At 39.1% G+C, this 24,498-nt stretch overlaps 3 protein-coding genes across 10 annotated transcripts in view; 1 reads left to right on the top strand and 2 right to left on the bottom strand.

Moving 5' to 3' along the window:
- Positions 1-393: 393 nt before the first annotated feature.
- rnf103 (ring finger protein 103) lies at positions 394-12,722 on the bottom strand. 2 transcript variants are annotated; one of them, XM_088991158.1, is made up of 7 exons: positions 12,170-12,722; positions 10,987-11,135; positions 9,722-9,837; positions 7,968-8,390; positions 7,764-7,896; positions 2,617-2,703; positions 394-1,230 (listed from the first exon to the last, which is right to left on the bottom strand). In XM_088991158.1, the coding sequence occupies exons 1-7, from the start codon at positions 12,393-12,395 to the stop codon at positions 529-531; spliced, it is 1,836 nt and encodes a 611-aa protein (XP_088847284.1). In that variant the 5' UTR covers positions 12,396-12,722; the 3' UTR covers positions 394-528. The 2 variants fall into 2 exon arrangements, with proteins under 2 accessions (XP_088847284.1, XP_088847285.1); XM_088991159.1 differs by lacking the exon at positions 12,170-12,722 and having other exon boundaries at positions 7,968-8,496; positions 10,987-11,132.
- Positions 12,723-13,431: 709 nt separating this feature from the next.
- The window catches only part of LOC148902531 (rap guanine nucleotide exchange factor 2-like), a 131,856-nt gene continuing 120,789 nt past the window's right edge, over positions 13,432-24,498 (top strand). The window contains exons 1-3 of one of the 7 annotated variants that reach the window (XM_088991148.1): positions 13,432-13,614; positions 17,961-18,065; positions 20,151-20,326. In XM_088991148.1, coding sequence (XP_088847274.1) covers positions 20,222-20,326 — 105 coding nt within the window. In that variant the 5' untranslated portion in view covers positions 13,432-13,614; positions 17,961-18,065; positions 20,151-20,221. Of the gene's footprint in view, positions 13,615-17,960; positions 18,066-20,150; positions 20,327-21,970; positions 22,626-24,498 lie in introns of those variants that run through there. The other 6 variants (XM_088991153.1, XM_088991152.1, XM_088991150.1 and 3 more) reach the window with 6 other exon arrangements.
- On the bottom strand, positions 14,443-21,494 carry spmip2 (sperm microtubule inner protein 2). Its single transcript, XM_088991157.1, has 5 exons — positions 21,376-21,494; positions 20,078-20,275; positions 17,937-18,163; positions 16,697-16,755; positions 14,443-14,584 (listed from the first exon to the last, which is right to left on the bottom strand). The coding sequence occupies exons 2-5, from the start codon at positions 20,124-20,126 to the stop codon at positions 14,575-14,577; spliced, it is 345 nt and encodes a 114-aa protein (XP_088847283.1). The 5' UTR covers positions 20,127-20,275; positions 21,376-21,494; the 3' UTR covers positions 14,443-14,574.

Below are 24,498 nucleotides of genomic sequence, written 5' to 3'. Positions count from 1 at the left end.
TCACTCACTCACTCACTCACTCACTCACTCACTCACTCACTCACTCACTCACTCACTCACTCACTCACTCACTCACTCACTCACTCACTCACTCACTCACTCACTCACTCACTCACTCACTCACTCACTCACTCACTCACTCACTCACTCACTCACTCACTCACTCACTCACTCACTCACTCACTCACTCACTCACTCACTCACTCACTCACTCACTCACTCACTCACTCACTCACTCACTCACTCACTCACTCACTCACTCACTCACTCACTCACTCACTCACTCACTCACTCACTCACTCACTCACTCACTCACTCACTCACTCACTCACTCACTCACTCACTCACTCACTCACTCACTCACTCACTCACTCACTCACTCACTCACTCACTCACTCACTCACTCACTCACTCACTCACTCACTCACTCACTCACTCACTCACTCACTCACTCACTCACTCACTCACTCACTCACTCACTCACTCACTCACTCACTCACTCACTCACTCACTCACTCACTCACTCACTCACTCCACATGCGGCGTCGACAGCTTCTTCTTGTAGCTTGGCCATCGACAAACGGGACAGCAATGGCGCCCGGCGTCCAACCACAGCACGATGCAATGGCGGTGGAAGGCGTGGCCGCAGGGCAGACCCATCAGTAGTTCTTGGCTCGCAAAGTTCTCCAGGCACACCACGCACTCCGAACACCATAAGATGTCGCGGGGCCACCCTGAACGCTCACCGCCAGTCGGCGGGATGTCGGCGCGAGTGTCGAGAACGTCATCGGGCTCCTCGCCGCCGCGTCGGAACTTCCAGGCGGGTAAAGCTTTAATGTAGTCCATGCTGACTAATGGGCGGAGCCAAAGATCAGGAAATGCCAAACGCTCAAACAGGAAGGCGGGATCCTCCTCCCAGTCCGACGGGTTCTGTTGAAGCGACGCCATCGGGTGAAGGAGGTACGACGCGTACCACTCCCACAGACTAGCTAGCCACTCCAAATTGCTGCTACTGTCCTCCACGCTTCGGTTGCCGCAGCGACGCTTTTTCTCAAAATAATCCACCAGCAAACCGTGGGCCAGATAAGTGGAGAGGAAGAGAGCCGGGTGGGACGAATAGAAGGTCCAATCGGATCGCACCACGCTTGCTAGCGCCGTGGTGTCGGCGTAGCGTAGCAATTTCAGACTGTAGCCGTACAGGGTGTCCAGGTAGGAGAGCTGGAGGAGGGCCTTAGCGGACCCAAAACAAACAAAAAAAGAAAGAAAGAAGGAATTAGACACCTATTTGGTTCTTAAACACTGCAATCCTACTGGACCCTTCGCATCCTGCTCACCACCCTTTCCAGTGACTCCCCTCAGGCATGCCGAGTGCTACTGATCCATCTTCCCCCCCATCGCCCTTAAAGGACAACCGATGCCATTTTTTGGGTTTCCTAACTAACATCCGAAAAACGTTTTATAGCATCTAAAATTAATATTATTATTATTATTATTATTATTACTAATAATAATAATAATTAACAATCATAAATAATACTAATAATAATAATAATAATAATAACAATCATCATAAATAATAATAATAAATAAATAAAAAATAATAATAATAAATAAAAACAATAATAAATAACAATAATAAAAAACAATCATAATAAATAATAATCATAATAAATAATAATAATAAATAACAATAATAATAATAATAATAAATAACTATCATAATAAATAATAATAATAATATAAAAACTAACAATAATAATAAATAACAATCATCATAAATAATAATAATAATAATAAATAACAATAATAAAAAACAATCATAATAAATAATAAATAACAATAATAATAAATAACAATAATAATAATAAAATAATAATAAATAATCATAATAACAATCATAATAAATAATAAATAACAATCATAATAATACATTATATTTAAAAGCGCCTTTCAAAACTCTCAAGGTCACTTTACAATCAGGTGAGCAGCGGCAGCCACATGCGCCAGCGTTCACTCAACCGGGAATAACTCAAATAGATCACATTAGCTAGCTAGCTAATAGATAACTAATAGATAGCTAGCTATCCAAACCCAATACCCAAAACAGCTGATATTTATAGTCAAATGCAAAACACCAATAAAAGTGTCCCAAAACTGCCACAAAATGAGCTCGGAAACTGGGCGGATTCAGAAAGTCCCGCCCCCTTGTTCGTGACATCACGTCAGGATACTCCTTCACAAACTGCCTTGCTCCAGAATCAAAACAATGGCTTCAGAGAGTTCAGATTCGGAAAAAGATGCTTTCTTGTTATTTATCCCGTTATGAATATGATTCAAATAGTTCTGAAGAGGAAAGCATACATGTTTGCAATCCATTAAAGAAGTCCTTCTGTATCCATTCGAGCTGTTTGGACTCCAATGTAGCGCCCAGAAAATGCGCAAGATGGCGCTCAAGCTCCGTTGGAAATGGGCTGATTTGTCCGCTGGGAATTTGTGTCAACTTACACGTTCTTTATACGTGTTACCGCAATAATTTACAAATTATGGACGCGACTTGTCCGGAGGTGTCGGTTGTCCTTTAAATGCGCAACCAATGTTTTTGGCGTCATCTCCTACCAGAAATGGAAGCCAGGACAGCAAAAGGATGGAATTGTAGGTCCCAAGCGTTCGGATGAGAACAACAAAGCGCTTCACCGTTGCTCCCTGCCCATACAAAAACAACATTAATCAACATTATTAATAATAATAATAATAATAATAATAATAATACATTTCATTTATAAGTGCCTTTCAAAACTCTCAAGGCCACTTTACAGTCACAGGATCAGTTTTTCTGTGGGTAAGCAGCGGCAGCCACATGCGCCAGCCTTCACTCGACCCGGAAGTAACTCAAATAGATAGAAAGCTTGCTAGCTAAGCAATTGTTAGCCAAAAGATACCTCGCTAGATAGCCAGCCAGTGAGATAGTGAATAGATAGCTAGCTACACAGCTAGCTATCTATTCACTATCTAGCTGGCTGGCTATCTAGATAGTTTCAAGCTTTGGCAATGGTTTTACCTCCCATGAGGGGGCAGCATCTGTCTTTTGTACAGTTGCCCCCATTTCAAGCTCAGATAACTCCAGACCCATATAATTTAGGAATTAACTCGTTTTCCCTTCCACAAGGGGGCAGCATTTGCCTTTTTTCCCATGTTAGCGCTTTGTTCCAGCTTCAGCTGTTGCTTAAGCGCTATATAAACCATTCTGTATGTATTGCATTATATTTTGGACAGTCATCCCCATTTCAAGTTCATATAACTCCAGACCCATATCATTTAGGAATTAACTCTTTTTTTTGATTCCACAAGGGGGCAGCATTTGCCTTTTTTCCCACGTTAGCGCTTTGTTACCGTTTTAGCTGTTGTTAAAGCGCTATATAAATAAACCAATATGTATGTATGGCATTGTATTTTGGACAGTCGCCCTCATTTCAAGTTCATATAACTCCAGACCCATATCATTTAGGAATTAACTCGTTTGTTCTTCCACAAGGGGGCAGCATTTGCCTTTTTTTCCACGTTAGGGCTTTATAATAGTTTCAGATCTCGTTAAAGCTATATAAACCAATATGTATATATTGTATTGTATTTTGGACAGCCGCCCTCATTTCAAGTTCATATAACTCCAGACCCACATAATTTAGGAATTAACTCTTTTTCCCGTCCACAAGGGAGCGGCATTTGCCTTTTTTTCCACGTTAGGGCTTTATAATAGTTTCAGATCTCGTTAAAGCTATATAAACCAATATGTATATATTGTATTGTATTTTGGACAGCCGCCCTCATTTCAAGTTCATATAACTCCAGACCCATATCATTTAGGAATTAACTCGTTTGTTCTTCCACAAGGGGGCAGCATTTGCCTTTTTTTCATATTAGCGCTTTGTAATAGTTTCAGATCTCGTTAAAGATATATAAACCAATATATATATATTGTATTTTGGACAGCCGCCCTCATTTCAAGTTCATATAACTCCAGACCCACATAATTTAGGAATTAACTCTTTCTTCCCGTCCACAAGGGAGCGGCATTTGCCTTTTTTTCCACGTTAGGGCTTTGTAATAGTTTCAGATCTCGTTAAAGCTATATAAACCAATATGTATATATTGTATTGTATTTTGAACAGCCGCCCTCATTTCAAGTTCATATAACTCCAGACCCATATCATTTAGGAATTAACTCGTTTGTTCTTCCACAAGGGGGCGGCATTTGCCTTTTTTTCATATTAGCGCTTTGTAATAGTTTCAGATCTCGTTAAAGATATATAAACCAATATGTATATATTGTATTGTATTTTGGACAGCCGCCCTCATTTCAAGTTCATATAACTCCAGACCTACATAATTTAGGAATTAACTCTTTTTCCCGTCCACAAGGGGGCAGCATTTGCCTTTTTTTCCACGTTAGGGCTTTATAATAGTTTCAGATCTCGTTAAAGCTATATAAACCAATATGTATATATTGTATTGTATTTTGGACAGCCGCCCTCATTTCAAGTTCATATAACTCCAGACCCATATCATTTAGGAATTAACTCGTTTGTTCTTCCACAAGGGGGCAGCATTTGCCTTTTTTTCATATTAGCGCTTTGTAATAGTTTCAGATCTCGTTAAAGATATATAAACCAATATATATATATTGTATTTTGGACAGCCGCCCTCATTTCAAGTTCATATAACTCCAGACCCATATCATTTAGGAATTAACTCGTTTGTTCTTCCACAAGGGGGCAGCATTTGCCTTTTTTTCATATTAGCGCTTTGTAATAGTTTCAGATCTCGTTAAAGATATATAAACCAATATATATATATTGTATTTTGGACAGCCGCCCTCATTTCAAGTTCATATAACTCCAGACCCACATAATTTAGGAATTAACTCTTTCTTCCCGTCCACAAGGGAGCGGCATTTGCCTTTTTTTCCACGTTAGGGCTTTGTAATAGTTTCAGATCTCGTTAAAGCTATATAAACCAATATGTATATATTGTATTGTATTTTGAACAGCCGCCCTCATTTCAAGTTCATATAACTCCAGACCCATATCATTTAGGAATTAACTCGTTTGTTCTTCCACAAGGGGGCGGCATTTGCCTTTTTTTCATATTAGCGCTTTGTAATAGTTTCAGATCTCGTTAAAGATATATAAACCAATATGTATATATTGTATTGTATTTTGGACAGCCGCCCTCATTTCAAGTTCATATAACTCCAGACCTACATAATTTAGGAATTAACTCTTTTTCCCGTCCACAAGGGGGCAGCATTTGCCTTTTTTTCCACGTTAGGGCTTTATAATAGTTTCAGATCTCGTTAAAGCTATATAAACCAATATGTATATATTGTATTGTATTTTGGACAGCCGCCCTCATTTCAAGTTCATATAACTCCAGACCCATATCATTTAGGAATTAACTCGTTTGTTCTTCCACAAGGGGGCAGCATTTGCCTTTTTTTCATATTAGCGCTTTGTAATAGTTTCAGATCTCGTTAAAGATATATAAACCAATATATATATATTGTATTTTGGACAGCCGCCCTCATTTCAAGTTCATATAACTCCAGACCCATATCATTTAGGAATTAACTCGTTTGTTCTTCCACAAGGGGGCAGCATTTGCCTTTTTTTCATATTAGCGCTTTGTAATAGTTTCAGATCTCGTTAAAGATATATAAACCAATATATATATATTGTATTTTGGACAGCCGCCCTCATTTCAAGTTCATATAACTCCAGACCCACATAATTTAGGAATTAACTCTTTCTTCCCGTCCACAAGGGAGCGGCATTTGCCTTTTTTTCCACGTTAGGGCTTTGTAATAGTTTCAGATCTCGTTAAAGCTATATAAACCAATATGTATATATTGTATTGTATTTTGAACAGCCGCCCTCATTTCAAGTTCATATAACTCCAGACCCATATCATTTAGGAATTAACTCGTTTGTTCTTCCACAAGGGGGCGGCATTTGCCTTTTTTTCATATTAGCGCTTTGTAATAGTTTCAGATCTCGTTAAAGATATATAAACCAATATGTATATATTGTATTGTATTTTGGACAGCCGCCCTCATTTCAAGTTCATATAACTCCAGACCTACATAATTTAGGAATTAACTCTTTTTCCCGTCCACAAGGGGGCAGCATTTGCCTTTTTTTCCACGTTAGGGCTTTATAATAGTTTCAGATCTCGTTAAAGCTATATAAACCAATATGTATATATTGTATTGTATTTTGGACAGCCGCCCTCATTTCAAGTTCATATAACTCCAGACCCATATCATTTAGGAATTAACTCGTTTGTTCTTCCACAAGGGGGCAGCATTTGCCTTTTTTTCATATTAGCGCTTTGTAATAGTTTCAGATCTCGTTAAAGATATATAAACCAATATATATATATTGTATTTTGGACAGCCGCCCTCATTTCAAGTTCATATAACTCCAGACCCATATCATTTAGGAATTAACTCGTTTGTTCTTCCACAAGGGGGCAGCATTTGCCTTTTTTTCATATTAGCGCTTTGTAATAGTTTCAGATCTCGTTAAAGATATATAAACCAATATATATATATTGTATTTTGGACAGCCGCCCTCATTTCAAGTTCATATAACTCCAGACCCACATAATTTAGGAATTAACTCTTTCTTCCCGTCCACAAGGGAGCGGCATTTGCCTTTTTTTCCACGTTAGGGCTTTGTAATAGTTTCAGATCTCGTTAAAGCTATATAAACCAATATGTATATATTGTATTGTATTTTGAACAGCCGCCCTCATTTCAAGTTCATATAACTCCAGACCCATATCATTTAGGAATTAACTCGTTTGTTCTTCCACAAGGGGGCGGCATTTGCCTTTTTTTCATATTAGCGCTTTGTAATAGTTTCAGATCTCGTTAAAGATATATAAACCAATATGTATATATTGTATTGTATTTTGGACAGCCGCCCTCATTTCAAGTTCATATAACTCCAGACCTACATAATTTAGGAATTAACTCTTTTTCCCGTCCACAAGGGGGCAGCATTTGCCTTTTTTTCCACGTTAGGGCTTTATAATAGTTTCAGATCTCGTTAAAGCTATATAAACCAATATGTATATATTGTATTGTATTTTGGACAGCCGCCCTCATTTCAAGTTCATATAACTCCAGACCCATATCATTTAGGAATTAACTCGTTTGTTCTTCCACAAGGGGGCAGCATTTGCCTTTTTTTCATATTAGCGCTTTGTAATAGTTTCAGATCTCGTTAAAGATATATAAACCAATATGTATATATTGTATTTTGGACAGCCGCCCTCATTTCAAGTTCATATAACTCCAGACCCACATAATTTAGGAATTAACTCTTTTTCCCGTCCACAAGGGAGCGGCATTTGCCTTTTTTTCCACGTTAGGGCTTTATAATAGTTTCAGATCTCGTTAAAGCTATATAAACCAATATGTATATATTGTATTGTATTTTGGACAGCCGCCCTCATTTCAAGTTCATATAACTCCAGACCTATATCATTTAGGAATTAACTCTTTCTTACTGATGAAAGAAGAAAAGCTAAGGTTTTTAATGCTGCATTGAATGTTTATGTCGTCCTAAAACTCAATATTCTATGGGTCCTGAAATTTGAGTGACAATGACAAAAACCCTGGCACTGGAGTGGACGCATTTTTTGGCAGTGAATGAATGAGTCAAGCTAAACATTCCGTGCAAATTCAATACAACAAAGTTGACCTGTGTAATGAAGAGATCCATCCACGCCAACAAATTGATCAGGACAAGGCTGAGGACAAAAAGGTCATTGACCTCCGGTTGGACCGATCGCAGGAAAGTGTCCATGGCCGCCACCGACAAGAACTCACCAGAACTGCAAACAAAGAAAAATTCATTTTATGAAAAAAAAAAAGTCCCAGGATGTGGTTCAGAATGACCGGTCACCTGTTGCCATAGTGATAGACACCCTCGGGCATCTTGAGGATGTAGGCGGGGCTTTGCGTCACGCCGATCTCCAACAAGCTGCTGCGGTTGTCCCAGCGACGAACGTCTACGAAGAGGAACTCGATCCTGCCGGTGAACTTGACGGACAGCGACGAGAAGAAAACGGGAGGCTGGGGAAGGGGTGCGAACAGGAACATCTTTAAGGGGTGGAGCGGATCCGGACGCCATTCCTCCAGCAAGTCCTCCGAACGCCGCAGCGTCTTGATACGGTGAGACATCTGCGAGGTCATCCAAGGGAAAATGCGTTCCGGTTCGATTCGGCGGCCATCGTATTCCTTCAGCATGACTTTGCCCTTGGACGCTGACGTCTGCGGGACGGACATGACCAGGGTGGAACGCTGCCAGCCTCGTCGGACACATGATCTTCGGGGGAGGAGGACACGTACAAGGGCGTCATGGGCGGCCATTGCGCTTTTTACGACCGCGTATAAGCCGCACCCTGGATTTTCTCCCAAAGATAACCCTGCGCCTTAGATGTGAAGTCATATGGATGGAGAATAAGAAGTTATCATATTTCATGTTATATGCTTAGTCAACACTTGTGACTCCAATACACAGTTGAAGCACAGACATCCTGGGGTCAATCTGAGGTCAACAGACACCGAAGCAATTTACGACTTGAAACTCCTTCACAGGAAGAGCTCATTAGCCAGGTTAAAAAATGTATCAGTTCATGGAAAAGACAATGTTTTATTGCTTGCAGCTGCTTGAAACTCTCAATAAATAGCTTGGCAGAAGGCGTCTGTCATGAATGGCTACGTCTCCAGCCTGCAGTAAAGACAAGCTTTCTGGGTTCGAGTCTTTGTCCACAGTGTCCGATGAAACATCTCTGACACATATTGAGCAACAACAGGTCTCGCAACTACTACAACTCCATTTCGCGGTGTAGAAGAAGTCTTGCGTCACCACAGCCTCTACCGTAGTGCCTTATAATGTGGTGTCCTTATACAGGTAACATCCAACTTACGACCGAGTTCCGTTCCAACCAAACGGTCGTAAGTCAACATGGTCGTAAGTAGAAATCCATTCAAAATGTTGAAAAGAGACTCGGAGGCTCAATGACTCGCAAACAAACCCCCCCCCCCCTGGTCGTAAGTCGGACGGTACTTGTATAAGGCGCACCGGACTATAAGGCACACTTTTAAGGTTTTCTAAATATAATGCAGAAGGATCTAAAAGTTTTCTAAATACAGGAAACATCCAAGTTGCGACCAACTTGACTTACGACCACCCGTACTTACAACCATGACCTCCAGACCCTATTTTTAAACATTTTAATTCGACGCCTGGCACTGCAACGCGCTAGCAGGCCGGCCACGCGTACGACAATTTTGGCCAGCCAGCCAGCATCTCACTCTCGTACAGCAATCGACCGTGTGATGGCACCAGAGGGGGAAGGGGGAGTTTGCGAGTCATTTAGCCTCCGAGTCTCTCTTTTGAATGCATTTCAACTTACGACCGTTTGGTCGGAACGTAACTCGGTCGTAAGTCGGATGTTACCTGTATAAGGACACCACATTATAAGGCACTACGGTAGAGGCTGGGGTTACGCAAGACTTCTACACGGGGAAATGGAGTTGTAGTAGTTGCAAGAACTGTTGTGGCTCAATATGTGTCAGAGATGTTTGATCGGACACTGTGGACAAGGACTCCAACCCAGACAGCCATCTCGTCACGGTATCGTTGCAACCAACCTGTGATCATGAGAGCAGTTAAAAGTTCCGGTCCGGATTCCAAACTGGGACACTTTTTGGACCATCTTCTCCCAGTTGGACTTGCTGAGGAGAGCTTCTCGATCTTGAGCAATGACCTGCAAAAGAGAGAATAACCAACAATGTTGACAAAATTCATGCACTATTAGCTATATGGCTATCTAGCAAGTTAGCTAACTGTCTAGCTGGTTATCTCTTAGCTATCTGTTGGCTAGCTGGCTAGCTTTCTATCTATTTGAGTTACTTCCTGGTTGAGTGAATGCTGGCGCGTGTGGCTGCCGCCGCTCACTCTCAGAATAGCTGATCATGTGACTGTAAAGTGACCTTGAGCGTTTTGAACGGTGCTTAGAAATAAAATTTATTATTAATAATAATAATAATTCAGTAAAGTCTCGTTATATCGATATTCTCGGGAGTCGGAAAAAATATCGATATAACCGGACTATCGATATATCCGATCCTGTTTGCATGTAATTTTCTCCGTGCGTTCATAGAAATAGTATCGTAATAAGCAGTACTATCGATATAACCAATATCGATATAACGAGACTTTACTGTAATAATAATAATAATGTATTAGCTAGATCACGATCTAGCAAGTTAGCTAACCATCTAGCAGGCTATCTATTAGCTATCTGTTGGCTAGCTTTCTATCTATTTGAGTTACTTCCTGGTTGAGTGAATGCTGGCGCGTGTGGCTGCCGCTGCTCACCCACAGAATAACTCATCCCGTCATGGTAAAGTGACCTTGAGAGTTTTGAAAGGCACTTATAAATGAAATGTATTATTAGGATTTATAGTAATAATAATCATAATAATGGTAATGATAATAATGATAATCATCATCATCAGTTCTATTTGGGTTACTGTTTAAAGAGTTAATGGCGACGGGGGAAGAAGCTGTTTAAATGTCTGCTGGATTTGGTGCGCCTGATGGGAGTCGTTGGAAAAGGGGGTGGGCAGGGTGCGGAGGGTCCAGTAGGATTTTCCGCGCTCTTGTTTGGATTCTTGCAGTGTGCAAGTCAATAATAGTTATAATAATAATAATAATAATACATTTTATTTCTAAGTGCCTTTCAAAACTTTCAAGCACCCCAGGTTGTCAATCATGTCAATCAATCATAGTAAACAATCGATCCACGCGACTTGGTAGAATTCACAAGCTCTCCCGCGTTGTTTATTGTCACACAAAAAAAATGGCGTTCCAACATTGATATGTGAAGTGATCTCTTTTCTTTTCCTCGTACCTGAACCAACCAGATGCCATCTTTGGTGTCCTCCACTAATTCATAGAAGTGCATCTCGCCGCTGAAATATGTGCTGCCGCCATCACCCGCCTCCGACTGCTCCTTCTCCTTATTGATGGCTGAATATAACTCCCCGTGGGTCAGCTCCCCTGTGGATTTCACAAGGTCAAGTAGTAGTTTGTAGTGTAAGAATGATTCGTTATTGTTCATTATAATCATAATAGTAGTAGTAGTTTGTAGTACAGGTATAACGCTGATAAAACTGGACACTCCATTCCATCAAGCCATCAACAACCATCACAAAGGTAAATAAAACCACTTTATTATACAGTACAGTTTATTTCTTTAATTATAATACCATAGCGCATTTATTATACGTAAAATAAGGTCTATTTTGTGTAGTTTTAAGGCTTATTTAGTAGAAAATTATGTTTTATGGGGACCTGGGAACGGATTATTCTCATTTGAATGGTTTCCTATGGGAAATTAAAGGGGCAGACGACAGAGAGTGAGAAAATGGATAGAAATCAGTGAAATTTAGACTCGTTTCAATGTTGCTAGTTCAAAGGCAGAGTGTAGACTGCAAGGTTAAAATTCCCATCAATCAGGCTCCACAAATAACCCGCACAAGCACACGTGATGCAAAACGCTATCAGTCCAGCTAAACAGAACACAATTGATGAGGAACTAGGTAAAATTAGCGCAGAGAAAGCACCTACAAGGGATCATTCCTCAAGATGGTGAAAGAAGAAGGCTACATTCCTCATCAAGTGTTTCATGCTGATAAAACCAGCCACTCCATTCCATCAAGCCATCAACGACCATCACAAAGGTAAATAAAACCACTTTATTATATAGTACACTTTATTTCTTTAATTATAATACCATAGCACATTTATTATACATAAAATAAGGTATATTTTGTGTAGTTGTAAGTCTTATTTAGTAGAAAAATATGTTTTATGGGGACTTGGGAACAGATTATTCTCATTTGAATGGTTTCCTATGGGACATTAATATTTGGGATACACATTTTTCGCCTTACACACTCTGTCTGGGAACCAATTAAGTTCGTAAGCCAAGGTATTAGAATATGTGTGATGAATTATTATTGAAAAATGTTGTCACATCGCTAATCGGTGTAACATCGCTAAACTGTAAACACCAAATTGCAGGTATGTACCTGATTTCTCCACCAGCTGGCTGACATCCTTCTTCTCAGCCAGCCCAGCGTAAGCAAGCCCTCGACATTCCAAGATGGTCTTGAGCTTCTTGTAGCTGAGCGAAACCGGGTCGACTAGCTGCGTCGCGAACACGCCAGTCTCGTACCAAACCACGGCTTCGAATATCCGAGCTAACGTGAACAAAACGATGAAATACAAGAGCAAAAAGAACAACTTGAGCCACATCGTACAAGGCGGACGATGTTCGCCGTGTGTGAGAGAATTCCTCTGACAGCCGACGCTGACTTCCCGACATGGGCCTCTTAAGTTTTCTTTGATGAATCGATTCAAATCTTTCTTCAAAAAAATCGAGTCTTTTGCGTCATGTACGTCGGGGGGTGAAAAGTTAGCTTGGGGAGGCTAACCCCTGAGCGGCGCGATACCTGCTCGCTGTCAACAGCTAGCCCATTAGCTTAGCATCACAGCTGATTTTACAGGCCCGGATGATGTCACGAGCAAAACAATCGAGGTCCAGCTCGTATTTGGTTCACACGCACGACCCGGAAAAACAAAAATTAGTGGACGAAATAGCTCCGATCAGCTGACGTTGACAGGTGACGTCATTTCCGCCCATCCCATCGCAACGAGAAATACTTTTCCTAAACACTGGTTCTACATTCTTTTATGAGTTAAAAAAAACTTTTATAATAATAATTATAATAATAATAATAATAATAATTTATAGTTACAGTCTGGATTATTTAGCTACAATCAGGTGACGTTGGCAAGTGACGTCATTTCCGCCCATACAATCGCAATGAGAAACACGGTTTTCTAAACACTGGTTCTACATTCTTTTATGAGTAAAAAAACCTTTTTATAATAATAATAATAATAATAATAATAAATTACATTTCAAGCTCTCAAGGACACTTTACAGTCACAGACAGGCATAGGTACTGTACTATAATAAATAAAATACAATTATAAATATAAACAAGAGAGAGAGAGAGATACACAGAAAATGCAATTTTAAATAAGTGTTTTTTTTTACAAAATTTATAGTTTCAGTCTGGTTTAATTAGCTCCGGTTAGCTGACGTTGACCAGTGACGCACTTTCCGCCAATACAATCACAATGACAAACACGTTTTTCTAAACACTGGTTCTACATTCTTTTATGAGTTTAAAAAAACAATTTTTACATCTATATACACATCGTTTCAGTCTGGATTGATTAGCTCCGAACAGCTGTCGTTGATCCGTGACGTCATTTCCGCCAATTCAATCGCAACGAGAAACACGTTTTCCTAAACACTGGTTCTACATTCTTTTATGGGTAATAAAAAACAATTTTTACATTTATATATAGTTACGTCTACTAAGTTATAGTTACTGTACCGGGAACATTGATCAAGAAGAAGGGGACCAAGCGGACAATGAAGAAGAGAATCAACCTGCTGCAGGTAAATATTTCAACCTCCATTTCAAACTAAAATTCCATTTCTGAAAACCCCCCAAAAAACAGAAGATCATTATATTTCACAAGTCTGTTTTAAATTAATCTTGTGTGTGTGTATTCTGTGATAATTACATTCAATTTAATTATTTAATTCCCTGACAAACAATTCTATCCGAATTACTTAGCTATCTATTAGCTGTCTATTCGCTAGCTAGCTTTCTATCTGAGTTACTTCCGGGTTGAGTGAAGGCCTAGCTAGCTATCTATTAGCTGGCTAGCTTTCTATCCGAGTTACTTAGCTATCTATTAGCTGTCTATTCGCTAGCTATCTTTCTATCTGAGTTACTTGCGGGTTAAGTGAAGGCCTAGCTAGCTATCTGTTATCTATCTATTAGCTGGCTTGCTTTCTATCAGAGTTACTTAGCTATCTGTTAGCTATCTATTAGCTGGCTAGCTTTCTATCCGAGTTACTTAGCTATCTATTAGCTGTCTATTCGCTAGCTAGCTTTCTATCTGAGTTACTTCCGGGTTAAGTGAAGGCCTAGCTAGCTATCTGTTAGCTATCTATGAGCTATCTTTCTATCTATTTGAGGTACTTCCTGGTTGAGTGAACGCTGGCGTGTGTGGCTGCCGCTGCTCACCCACAGCATAACTTAACCTGTGACTGTAAAGTGACCTTGAGAGTTTTGAAAGGCGCTTCGAAATTAAATGTATTATTATTATTATTATTATAAAAAAATTGACGTTGAAAACATGGAATCTTTCATTAAAAAAATGGGGAAAAAGATCAACACGTTAGCATGCAATTAACAAGTCAGAAACAAAGTTAGCATTCCAGTTTTCAGAGGCCTTTTATTTCAAAATGCAACATCAGATCCACATGAAGCTGGTCTGGTTAGATCGCCGGGTTGCCATAGTTTCCCTTCGTGCTGGTCTGGTTAAGGGATGACAAGGATTCTTTCCTTTAGCGCGTTCTAAAAATTGAAGAAAAAGATCAACACGTTAGAATGTAGATCATGTTTTTACTTTTCAGTTGCATTTTTATTTCAAAATTCAACATCAGATCCGAATCAGGAGCTGGAGTCGTGATGGGAATTCTGGCTCTTTTGGCTCGGCTCACTAAAAAGATCCGGCTCTTTTGGCTCCCAAATGGCTCCTCAGTTTTTCTTTTTTTTGTTGTCGCTTAATTTACTACCAAAAATATACAATACAATATCTCATTTTTTAAAATTTATGTGACTTGATTTTGTTTGTGAGTCAGCAGTGGCAGCCACACGCGCCAGCGTTCACTCAACCCGGAAGTAACTCAAGTAGATAGAAAGCTAGCTAATAGATACAGTACAGTCACAGGATATTTTTTTTTTTTTTTTGCGGGTGAGTCGGTTCTTTTGGCTCAGATCACTAAAAAGATCCGGCTCTTTTGGCTCCCAAATTGGCTCCTTAGTTTGTTTTTTTTTGTTGCTTGAATTAATTTACTACCAAAAATATACAATACAATATATCATTTTTTTTAATTTAATTTGTCCTCTATTACCCGCCCTCGGTCTTCGGTTAAAGCCGTTAGTGATTGGTCGATATCCGTGTTAGAGGAGGGAGGGGAGAATTAGTCACATGCAGCAGTGAGGAGAAGGGGGGGAAGTATTCTGACTTTTAACTCAGAATTCCAACTTTTCACTCTGAATTCCGACTTTTAACTCAAAATTCTGACCTTTAACTAAGAATTCTGACTTTTAACTGAATTCCGACTTTTAGCTCAGAATTCCGATCTTTAACTCAGAATTCCAACCTCTAACTCAGAGTTCCGACTTTTCACTCAGGATTCCGACTTTTAACTCAAAATTCTGACTTCTAACTCAGAATTCCGATCTTTAACTCAAAATTCCAACCTCTAACTCAGAATTCCGACATTTAACTCAGAATTCTGAGTTTTAACTCAAAATTCTGACTTTTAACTCAGAATTCCGACTTTTAACTCTGAATTCCGATCTTTAACTCAGAATTCCTACCTCTAACTCAGAATTCTGACTTTTAACTCAAAATTCCAATTTTTAACTCAAACTTCCGACTTTTAACTCAGAATTCTGACTTTTAACTCAGAATTCCGACTTTTAACTCAGAATTCCGACTTAACTCAAAATTACGACTTTTAACTCAAAATTCCGACTTTTAACTCAGAATTCCGACTTTTAACTCAGAATTCCGACTTAACTCAAAATTACGACTTTTAACTCAAAATTCTGACTTTTAACTCAGAATTCTGACTTTTAACTCAGAATTCCGACTTTTAACTCAGAATTCCGACTTTTAACTCAGAATTCCGACTTTTAACTCAGAATTCCGACTTAACTCAAAATTACGACTTTTAACTCAAAATTCCGACTTTTAACTCAGAATTCCGATTTTTAACTCAGAATTCCGATTTTTAACTCTGAATTCCGACTTTTAACTCAGAATTCCTACTTAACTCAGAATTCCGACTTTTAACTCAGAATTCGAACTTTTAACTCAAAATTCTGACTTTTAACTCAGAATTTCAATCTTTAACTCTGAAGTCCGATCTTTAACTCAGAATTCCGATCTTTAACTCAGAATTCCTACTTAACTCAGAATTCCGACTTTTAACTCAGAATTCGAACTTTTAACTCAAAATTCTGACTTTTACCTCAGAATTTCAATCTTTAACTCTGAAGTCCGATCTTTAACTCAGAATTCCGATCTTTAACTCAGAATTCCTACTTAACTCAGAATTCCGACCTTTAACTCAGAATGCTGACTTCTAACTCTGAATTCCAACTTTTAACTCAGAATTCCGACTTTTAACTCTTAATTCCGAATAACTAGGCCGGATATGGCCCCCGGGCCTTGACTTTGACACCTGTGCTTTAAGAATGATTCAAACCAGCAAGCAGTCAAAATCACAGGATGGTGCAATTAATTTGCACAAGGGTGTCGATTAATAGAAAGATAGGTAGCCAGCTAGATAGCTAGATAGCTATATAGCTAACAACGACACTCAACACTGTTGCCGAAATGCATGATTATGTACTGACATGCCCTTATGCAGTAAAAGATCGTTGTTTTCTTACGATTTCTGCAGAAACTCGTGGCTCGCTCGGTCCTCCACTTCCATTCGTATGACGCTCTTCTAAAAAAATAAATAAAAATGTACAGTGATACCTTGGCTTACGAACTTAATTGGTTCCCAGAAAGTGTGTGTAAGGCGAAAAATGTGTATTCCAAACATTTATTTCCCATAGGAAACCATTAAAATGAGAATAATCCGTTCCCAGTTCCCCATAAAACAGAATTTTGAACTAAATAAGCCTTAAGAATACACGAAATATACCTTATTTTTTGTGTAATAAATGTGCTATGGTATTGTAATTAAAGAAATAAACTGTACTGTATAATAAAGTAGTTTTATTTGCCTTTGTGGTTATATTAGCTATCTATTAGCAAGCTAGCTTTCTAACTATTTGAGTTGGCGCGTGACTCAAAGTAACTCAAATAGATATCAAGCTTGCTAGCTAGAGAATAGCGAATAGATAGATAATAGCTACCGAAAAGATCACTAATGGCTAGCAAATAGATACCTAATAGCTAGTGAATAAATAGCAAATACCTAGTTAATATATAACTAATAGCTAGCGAATAGATAGCTAATACCTAGCAAATAGATAGCTATTAGCTAGCGAATAGATAGCTAATAGCTCGCAAATAGACAGCTAATAGCATAATAATGATAACATCCAAAAATAACAATGATAACATAATAGCATAATAATAATAATCTATTAGCTGTCTAGCTGGCTGGCTATCTGGCTAGCTATCTAGCTAGCTATTTGGATTGGATTGGATATGATAGCTATCTAATAGCTATCTAATGGCTATCTAATAGCTATCTACTAGTTGCCTAGCTGGCTACTAGCTATCTAGCTATCCATTAGCTATCTATAGCTATCTTTTGGCTATCTCTTAGCTATTAACTATCTAGCTAGCTAGCTATTTGAGTCATGAAATATATTAGCTATCTCCCTAGCTAGCTAGCTATTTTAGTCAGGAAACATATTAGCTATCTAGCTAGCTCGCTATGCATTAGCTACCTAGCTATCTATTAGCTAGCTTACTATTCTATTTGAGTTATTTCCGGGTTGAGTGAACGCTGGCGCGTGTGGCTGCCGCTGCTCACCCACAGAAAAACTTCTTCTGTGACTGTAAAGTGACGTTGATAGTTCTGGAAGGCGCTTATAAATTAAATGTGTTGTTGTTGTTGTTGTTATTGTTGTTGTTGTTGTTGTTGTTGTCGTGGTCTGTGTGAACCTTGACCTTGATTTGCTTCCCGCTGCACAGCGCGCTGTCATTCAACATGGAGCTGTACTGCCAACACCAGCCCACCTCGCCCACGTAGGCCCGCCTGGCTAAAGGCGGGGGTGCATGCGGCGCCGCCCTCCACAGGTAAGATAGGTCGCTAGTAGCCTCGGGGGTTGAGGTCCCGGCTCCTGCCGACGGGGAGCCATTGAATCTCGGACGGTAGTCGCTGATACCGTCCGGACCTTGATGGATATGTGACATCATAAGTAGGAAGTTACTTATTGATGGCAGTGAGTACAGGAGGACATGAACATCAATATTTCAATAAAAAGCCTCCTCTCACAAGCATTTCTTTTTCATACAGTATGTGTCAGAATACTACAAACTAGGACTACTACTACTATGACTATTGTGATTATAATGAACAAGATTGAATCATTTTTATACTACAACAACAACTACTACTACTATAACAACTATTACTACTACTACTACTACTACTACTACTACTACTACTAGTACTACTCTTATGATTATAATTAACAATAATGAATCATTTTTATACTACAAACTACTACTACTATTGCTACTACTACTGCTACTACTACTACTACTACTACTACAACTATTACGACTACAACTATTATGATTATAATGATCAATAATGAATCATTCTTATACTACAAACTACTTCTACTTCTGCTACTACTACTACTACTACTACTACTACTACTACTACTACTACTATTGTGATTATATTTAACAGTAATGAATCATTTTTATACTACAAACTACTACTACTATACGACTATTGTGATTATAATGAACAAGATTGAATCATGTTTATACTACAAACTACTACTACTACTACTACTACCACCACCACAACTATTACTACTACTACTGCTACTCTTATGGTTACAATTAACAATAATAACAAAAAGTCATTTTTATACTACAAACTACTACTACTACTACGACTACTATGACTATTGTGATTATAATGAACAAGAATGAATCATTCTTATACTACAAACTACTACTACTGCTACTACTACTACTATTGTGATTATAATTAACAGTATTGAATCATTTTTATACTACAAACTAGGACTACTACTATGACTATTGTGATTATAATGAACAAGATTGAATCATTTTTATACTACAAACTACTACAACTACTACTACTATAACAACTATTACTACTACTACTGCTACTACTATTACTACCACTAGTAGTACAAATATTATGATTATAATTAACAATAATGAATAATTTTTATACTACAAACTACTACTGCTATTGCTACTACTACTAGTATTACTACTACTACTACTAGTACTACTACTACAACTATTACGACTACAACTATTATGATTATAATTATCAATAATGAATCATTCTTATACTACAAACTACTTCTACTACTACTACTACTACTACTACTACTACTACTATTATTGTGATTATAATTAACAGTATTGAATCATTTTTATACTACAAACTAGGACTACTACTATGACTATTGTGATTATAATGAACAAGATTGAATCATTTTTATACTACAAACTACTACAACTACTACTACTATAACAACTATTACTACTACTACTGCTGTTACTATTATGGTTACAATTAACAATAATGAATCATTCTTACACTAAAAACTATGACGACTACGACTACTACTACTATTACTACTACTACTATTATGATTATAATTAACAATAATGAATCATGCATATACTACAAACCACTACTACTACTACTACTACTATTGTGATTATAATTAACAAGAAAGAATCATTCTTATACTACAAACGACGACTACTACTATTACTACTACTACAACTATTGCTACTACTACTACTGCTACTATTATGGCTACAATTAACAATAATAAATCATTCTTACACTAAAAACTACGACGACTACGACTACTACTACAACAACAACAACAACTACTACTACTACTATATTGATTACTACTACATAGGAGCAGACCAAAAACACATTTAAAAATATTCCTATAAAGTTCCAAAGAGAGAGAGATCAGGAGTATGTTCACGACATCATTGCAACATAACTCATTCGGCTAACGATGCCGGTTTGAAATAAGCTCAATCATATCTCTATCAAGTGTCTGTATTACCTGTAAAAATAATCCTTTGTCCTGCTGCTGATTTTTGTTTGTTTTGCATGATGTCCACTTCCTCCTCACAAAGTTTGTCTCAGGTGCATGACTTGGCCCCCTGCTGTTGGGAGATGACGTGACACGGATACCTCCTCTGTGTCCATGACAGGTCATGCTCGGTTGTCATGGGACCCGGACCACTGGTGGCCTAGTTTACTTTGTGACGACAAGAGGGGGGTGGAGAAGTGGGGTCGACCCCATATCAGAGTAAGTCATCAGAGCAGCAGTAGTCAACAGTATGACGTAAAAACGTATAAGGTTATATTCAAAGTGCGTTTTTATGAATCAAACAGGAAAACACCGTGTGGTTATAAAGCAAAAAAAAATAATAAGTATACAAAAATAAATACATTTTTCCAAGTATATCCGCTAGGAAGCGCTACAACATCGTTTTTCCTGCCTAAACCGAACCCCTGTTTTTTTCTCGTCACATGGACTCGCCCATATGGTAGCCTCGCTCGTGTTACTCATTAACGCGAGATTTGTACAAAGGCGTCAAACAGGAAATGATAGGAGAATTCTTTCAGAGTAAAATAAACGTTTATATCACGACTCGAGCCCAATTTCGAAGACTGGTATTCACAATGTATGAGCTGTGTCTTGAATTTCACAGTCTTTTGAATGGAACGATGCATAAAAGAAATAATCACCTTCTTGTTAGGTGGAATTGCCGTTTTTTATAACCCGACACAGAGCATATTTATTCATATAATGGCTCTAATTTTGAGGTGTGATAACTAAGTCATTTTTGTGGCATCAGGACTCGCCATACATATTTTTTTATTTACTATTTACTCGTAAGACTTCCTGTGCTCAGCGCGGTCACGTGAAATCGCGTGCACCCGCGCGTTCATGTGAATCACGTGACCACACTGCCTGACTGTCCATTGCAAAACTGCTTGACCAATTTAAAACTAGATTTTTTTTCAAAAATAACAACCGATTTACACACACACACACACACACACACACACACACACACACACACACATACATATTTAAATAAATAAATAAATATATAAACACACAAATAAATAAATAAATAAATAAAGCGCCCAGACTGGCATTAAACGCGTGCTACACACGCGTTTTTCTGCACAATACGTGTATATTATTCTATTTAAAATTCCATTTTCTGTGTAGCTATCGCTCTTGTTTCTATTTATAATTGTATTTTATTTATTGTATTTTATTCATCATAGTACCTATGCTTGACATTACAGTACTATACTGTATACCCGAGGCGGACATCTAACGTAGTGGCAATAATGTGAAATGTCCGTCTGACTTGGGTGTCCGTGTAGAAACGTTCGACCATATATTCTATCCATCCATTTTGCTGACCGTTGTATCATCATTAGGGGCGCCACAAAAGGGATCTTTGCGAAAATTACGAGAAAAAACACCAATTTTACAGTCAATTGAAAATTTGCGTTTATAATGGAAGTCAATCTGACAAATAGTGGCTTTCGACTATCATGGTCGCTAAAATTAAAAACGATATGCCAACTGGAATGTTCGAAAAAAGTCCAGCAAGGTGGCATTTCGAACGTTGACCCTTCTTGACTTCCGGTGTAAAATTTCAGCTATGTGGGTGATCAAAATTCATATTCAGAGTAAGATTAACGACGCTATAACGTCCTATGATTCAAAGTTGACATTCCCCGTCATGTATATAAATGTATCATCTTTATTGTTTATGAGACCGCTATAGTGACATGAAACATGATTTTTTTTTCGAAAGTCAAACGAGTGACGCATATTGATTTATTTTGAAAAACATGCCGGAATAAGTCACAGTATTCGTCTTTGTATCTTGCGTGGCGCCACCTTTCAGTCACCATGGTGGCATACAACACATCAGCACAGTGGAAGCGGCGTTGGGGCTGAAGTGCGTCGCACTTTTCCGAGAGTCCTCCGATAGCCCAGCACCATGTTTCGTCCGTGAGTGGCTCGGCCTCTGAAAAAAAACTAAGCAATTGGAAAACAAACTAAAAAAAATGGGCACCGATTTATTGTCGGCGGGTTAGGTTTTGGAGCCCCACTCCCCCCTCCTTTTTTTGTCTTTCTTGGTCGCAACTACAAGAATGGCGTTGGTGAACTGTACATAAAAAGGGAGGAGAACCGAGTCCAGAGAAGTTGGGCGACCCTCGCTTGTCGCAACCGGCACCGGGAAGAAGCCACAAGCCAAGGTGGGGAAGAGTGCTCGCACGTCAGTTTGAGCAGGGTCCGTCGGGCCGGGGTCTCCGGGGCACTCCCAAAACCTCTCCAGCCCCGCGTTCGTCTCTCCGGGCAGACGACCGAGCGGGTCTCCGATCCCGGAGAAGGAGGTGGATTTTCTTTATCTTTTTGTTCACCGGTTCTTTTTATTGGGGGGGGGGGATAAATTGACATTCTGAACAGGATTAAAACATTGTCCACTTCCAAGACGATGAAAATGGCGTCCTATGTGGATAACAGCTTTCGGGAGGCGGTGATGATGAACCCAGCGAACAGGACGCAACAGGTTTGACCTTTTAGCTTTGTATTAAAACGCCGCAAATGCATCGTGTGTGTTGTTTTAAGTCTTTCTGTCTGGCCCGTATGGTTCCATCGCATTTAAGCCGCCTGTCATGGGAGATAATCGGGGGGCTACTTAGCATAGCAAGAGAGGACACGATGCTTCCAACAACAACAACAACAAAAAGTTGTCATTGTAGCATTCAAAATGCTACTCGTTTAACGGTTAGCACGGGGATGTTATTTTAATGCCAGGATCTTAGCTTTGATGGCCTCGCCACTTTCTTCCACAGTGAGATTGAAAAGATGATGTTGAAGAGAAACAAGGTGCGGGAAGATTTTAGGACTTCGCTTCACAGTTTTGAGGCTCTGTGTTCGATCGACTCTGGGCTCCAATTTACTGATGTGGCGTTCGGTATTGTCGACAATTTTATCAAACATTCTCATTAAGTTCATTAAAGACCGTAATCTCCATTGGTGTGAACCAGTCCAAGGTGTCACTTGCACTTAACATGGGTTGGGCATCAACACGCCTCAACCTTAATGAAGGAAAATTGATCACTCACGAAACAAGTTTTCCATTGGTCAAACACTTTGATTTGAACATATCCAGAAAACAAGAAACACAGCAAGTGGAAGTTTACTTGCCATATTATCTTGTTTACAAGCAGTGTCTGAAACTCATGACATTGTTGCAATGTATTAAGGATGTACCGACCACAAATGCTGCCTTGCTCAATTTATCATAAATATCCCTTGCGGATGGATGACTTTGCTCCAGTTGATCGTTTGTCCATACACTGTTGTTGCGCCGTCTGCCACAACCCACGTGAACTCCTCTTTCCACGATGCTTTTAATGTACGTTCAATTTCTAAGCGCTTTTCAAAACTCTCATGGACACTTTACAGTCACGGGGATAATGTATGTTTACCTTTTGTAGCGTCATTAATTTTGTTAGCTTCTTTTGAGTCTTCTGAGGTTGAGGTTCTGTGCATCTACTTTGGAAAATGATATGCAAATGCACAACCTTATAACGCTTGGGAAAATCCGGAAGCAGGCTTCTGATTGGCTGCCGTGCCGAGTATGCAAATTGCCAAACGAACCGGAATGCAGACATTTCTAAACCGAATGAAGATTTTGAAATCGTAATCATTTATTCTGATTTCTAAATCTTCGTTCAAACGTTTGCTTTATTAAATAAAGGCCAGCCAGCGTGTCACTCACTCGCACAGCAATCTACTGCGTGACTACACTCAATACAGTAGTTATACAGTGCAGATGCCGTCTCAGCAACATCTCTTGTAGTAATGTACAAGAAATCCATGAATGAAAACCATTTTGAATGGATTTCGACTTACGACCGTTTGACTTAAGACCGTTTTGTCGGAACGGAACCTGGTCATAACTCTGAAGTTACCTGTATATGGAAAAGGTTTGAAAAAAACTCCATTCATTGCGGGTGTGCCTTGTACTCCAGTGCGCATTATACACCGGAAAATACAGTAAATTATTTAGAAAAAAAATATTTGAGCCACAGACACCCCTACCCCGAAGCCTCAACATGCAACCATTAGAAACCTCCTTGGTATGGTCTTCACGAGTGCTCGACTTCGTTTTCAGGTCAGATTGACAATTTAAAATTAATCTTTGGCAGCGTCAATTGAATTTCACGCCCCGAAATGGTGCCATTAAGCAGATGGAAAGTGTTATTCTTAATTCTTCTTTCCAACGACTCGAGCCTCCCTCATGCGTAAAAGCATCTTTCCCGCTATTCTTGGAACTACCCCCGCTCGCCCTTTTGTCCTTCAGGTGTGGACGACGTCCCTCTGGCGGGATTAGCAGCAAACTGTCAGAAGGATCAAGACTGGCCCCGTTTCAC

This window comes from Hippocampus bargibanti, linkage group LG02, assembly GCF_051943395.1.
Source record: "Hippocampus bargibanti isolate YZ-2025 linkage group LG02, ASM5194339v1, whole genome shotgun sequence".
Lineage (NCBI taxonomy): Eukaryota > Metazoa > Chordata > Actinopteri > Syngnathiformes > Syngnathidae > Hippocampus > Hippocampus bargibanti.
This window is presented reverse-complemented; position numbering and strand designations above follow the sequence as displayed.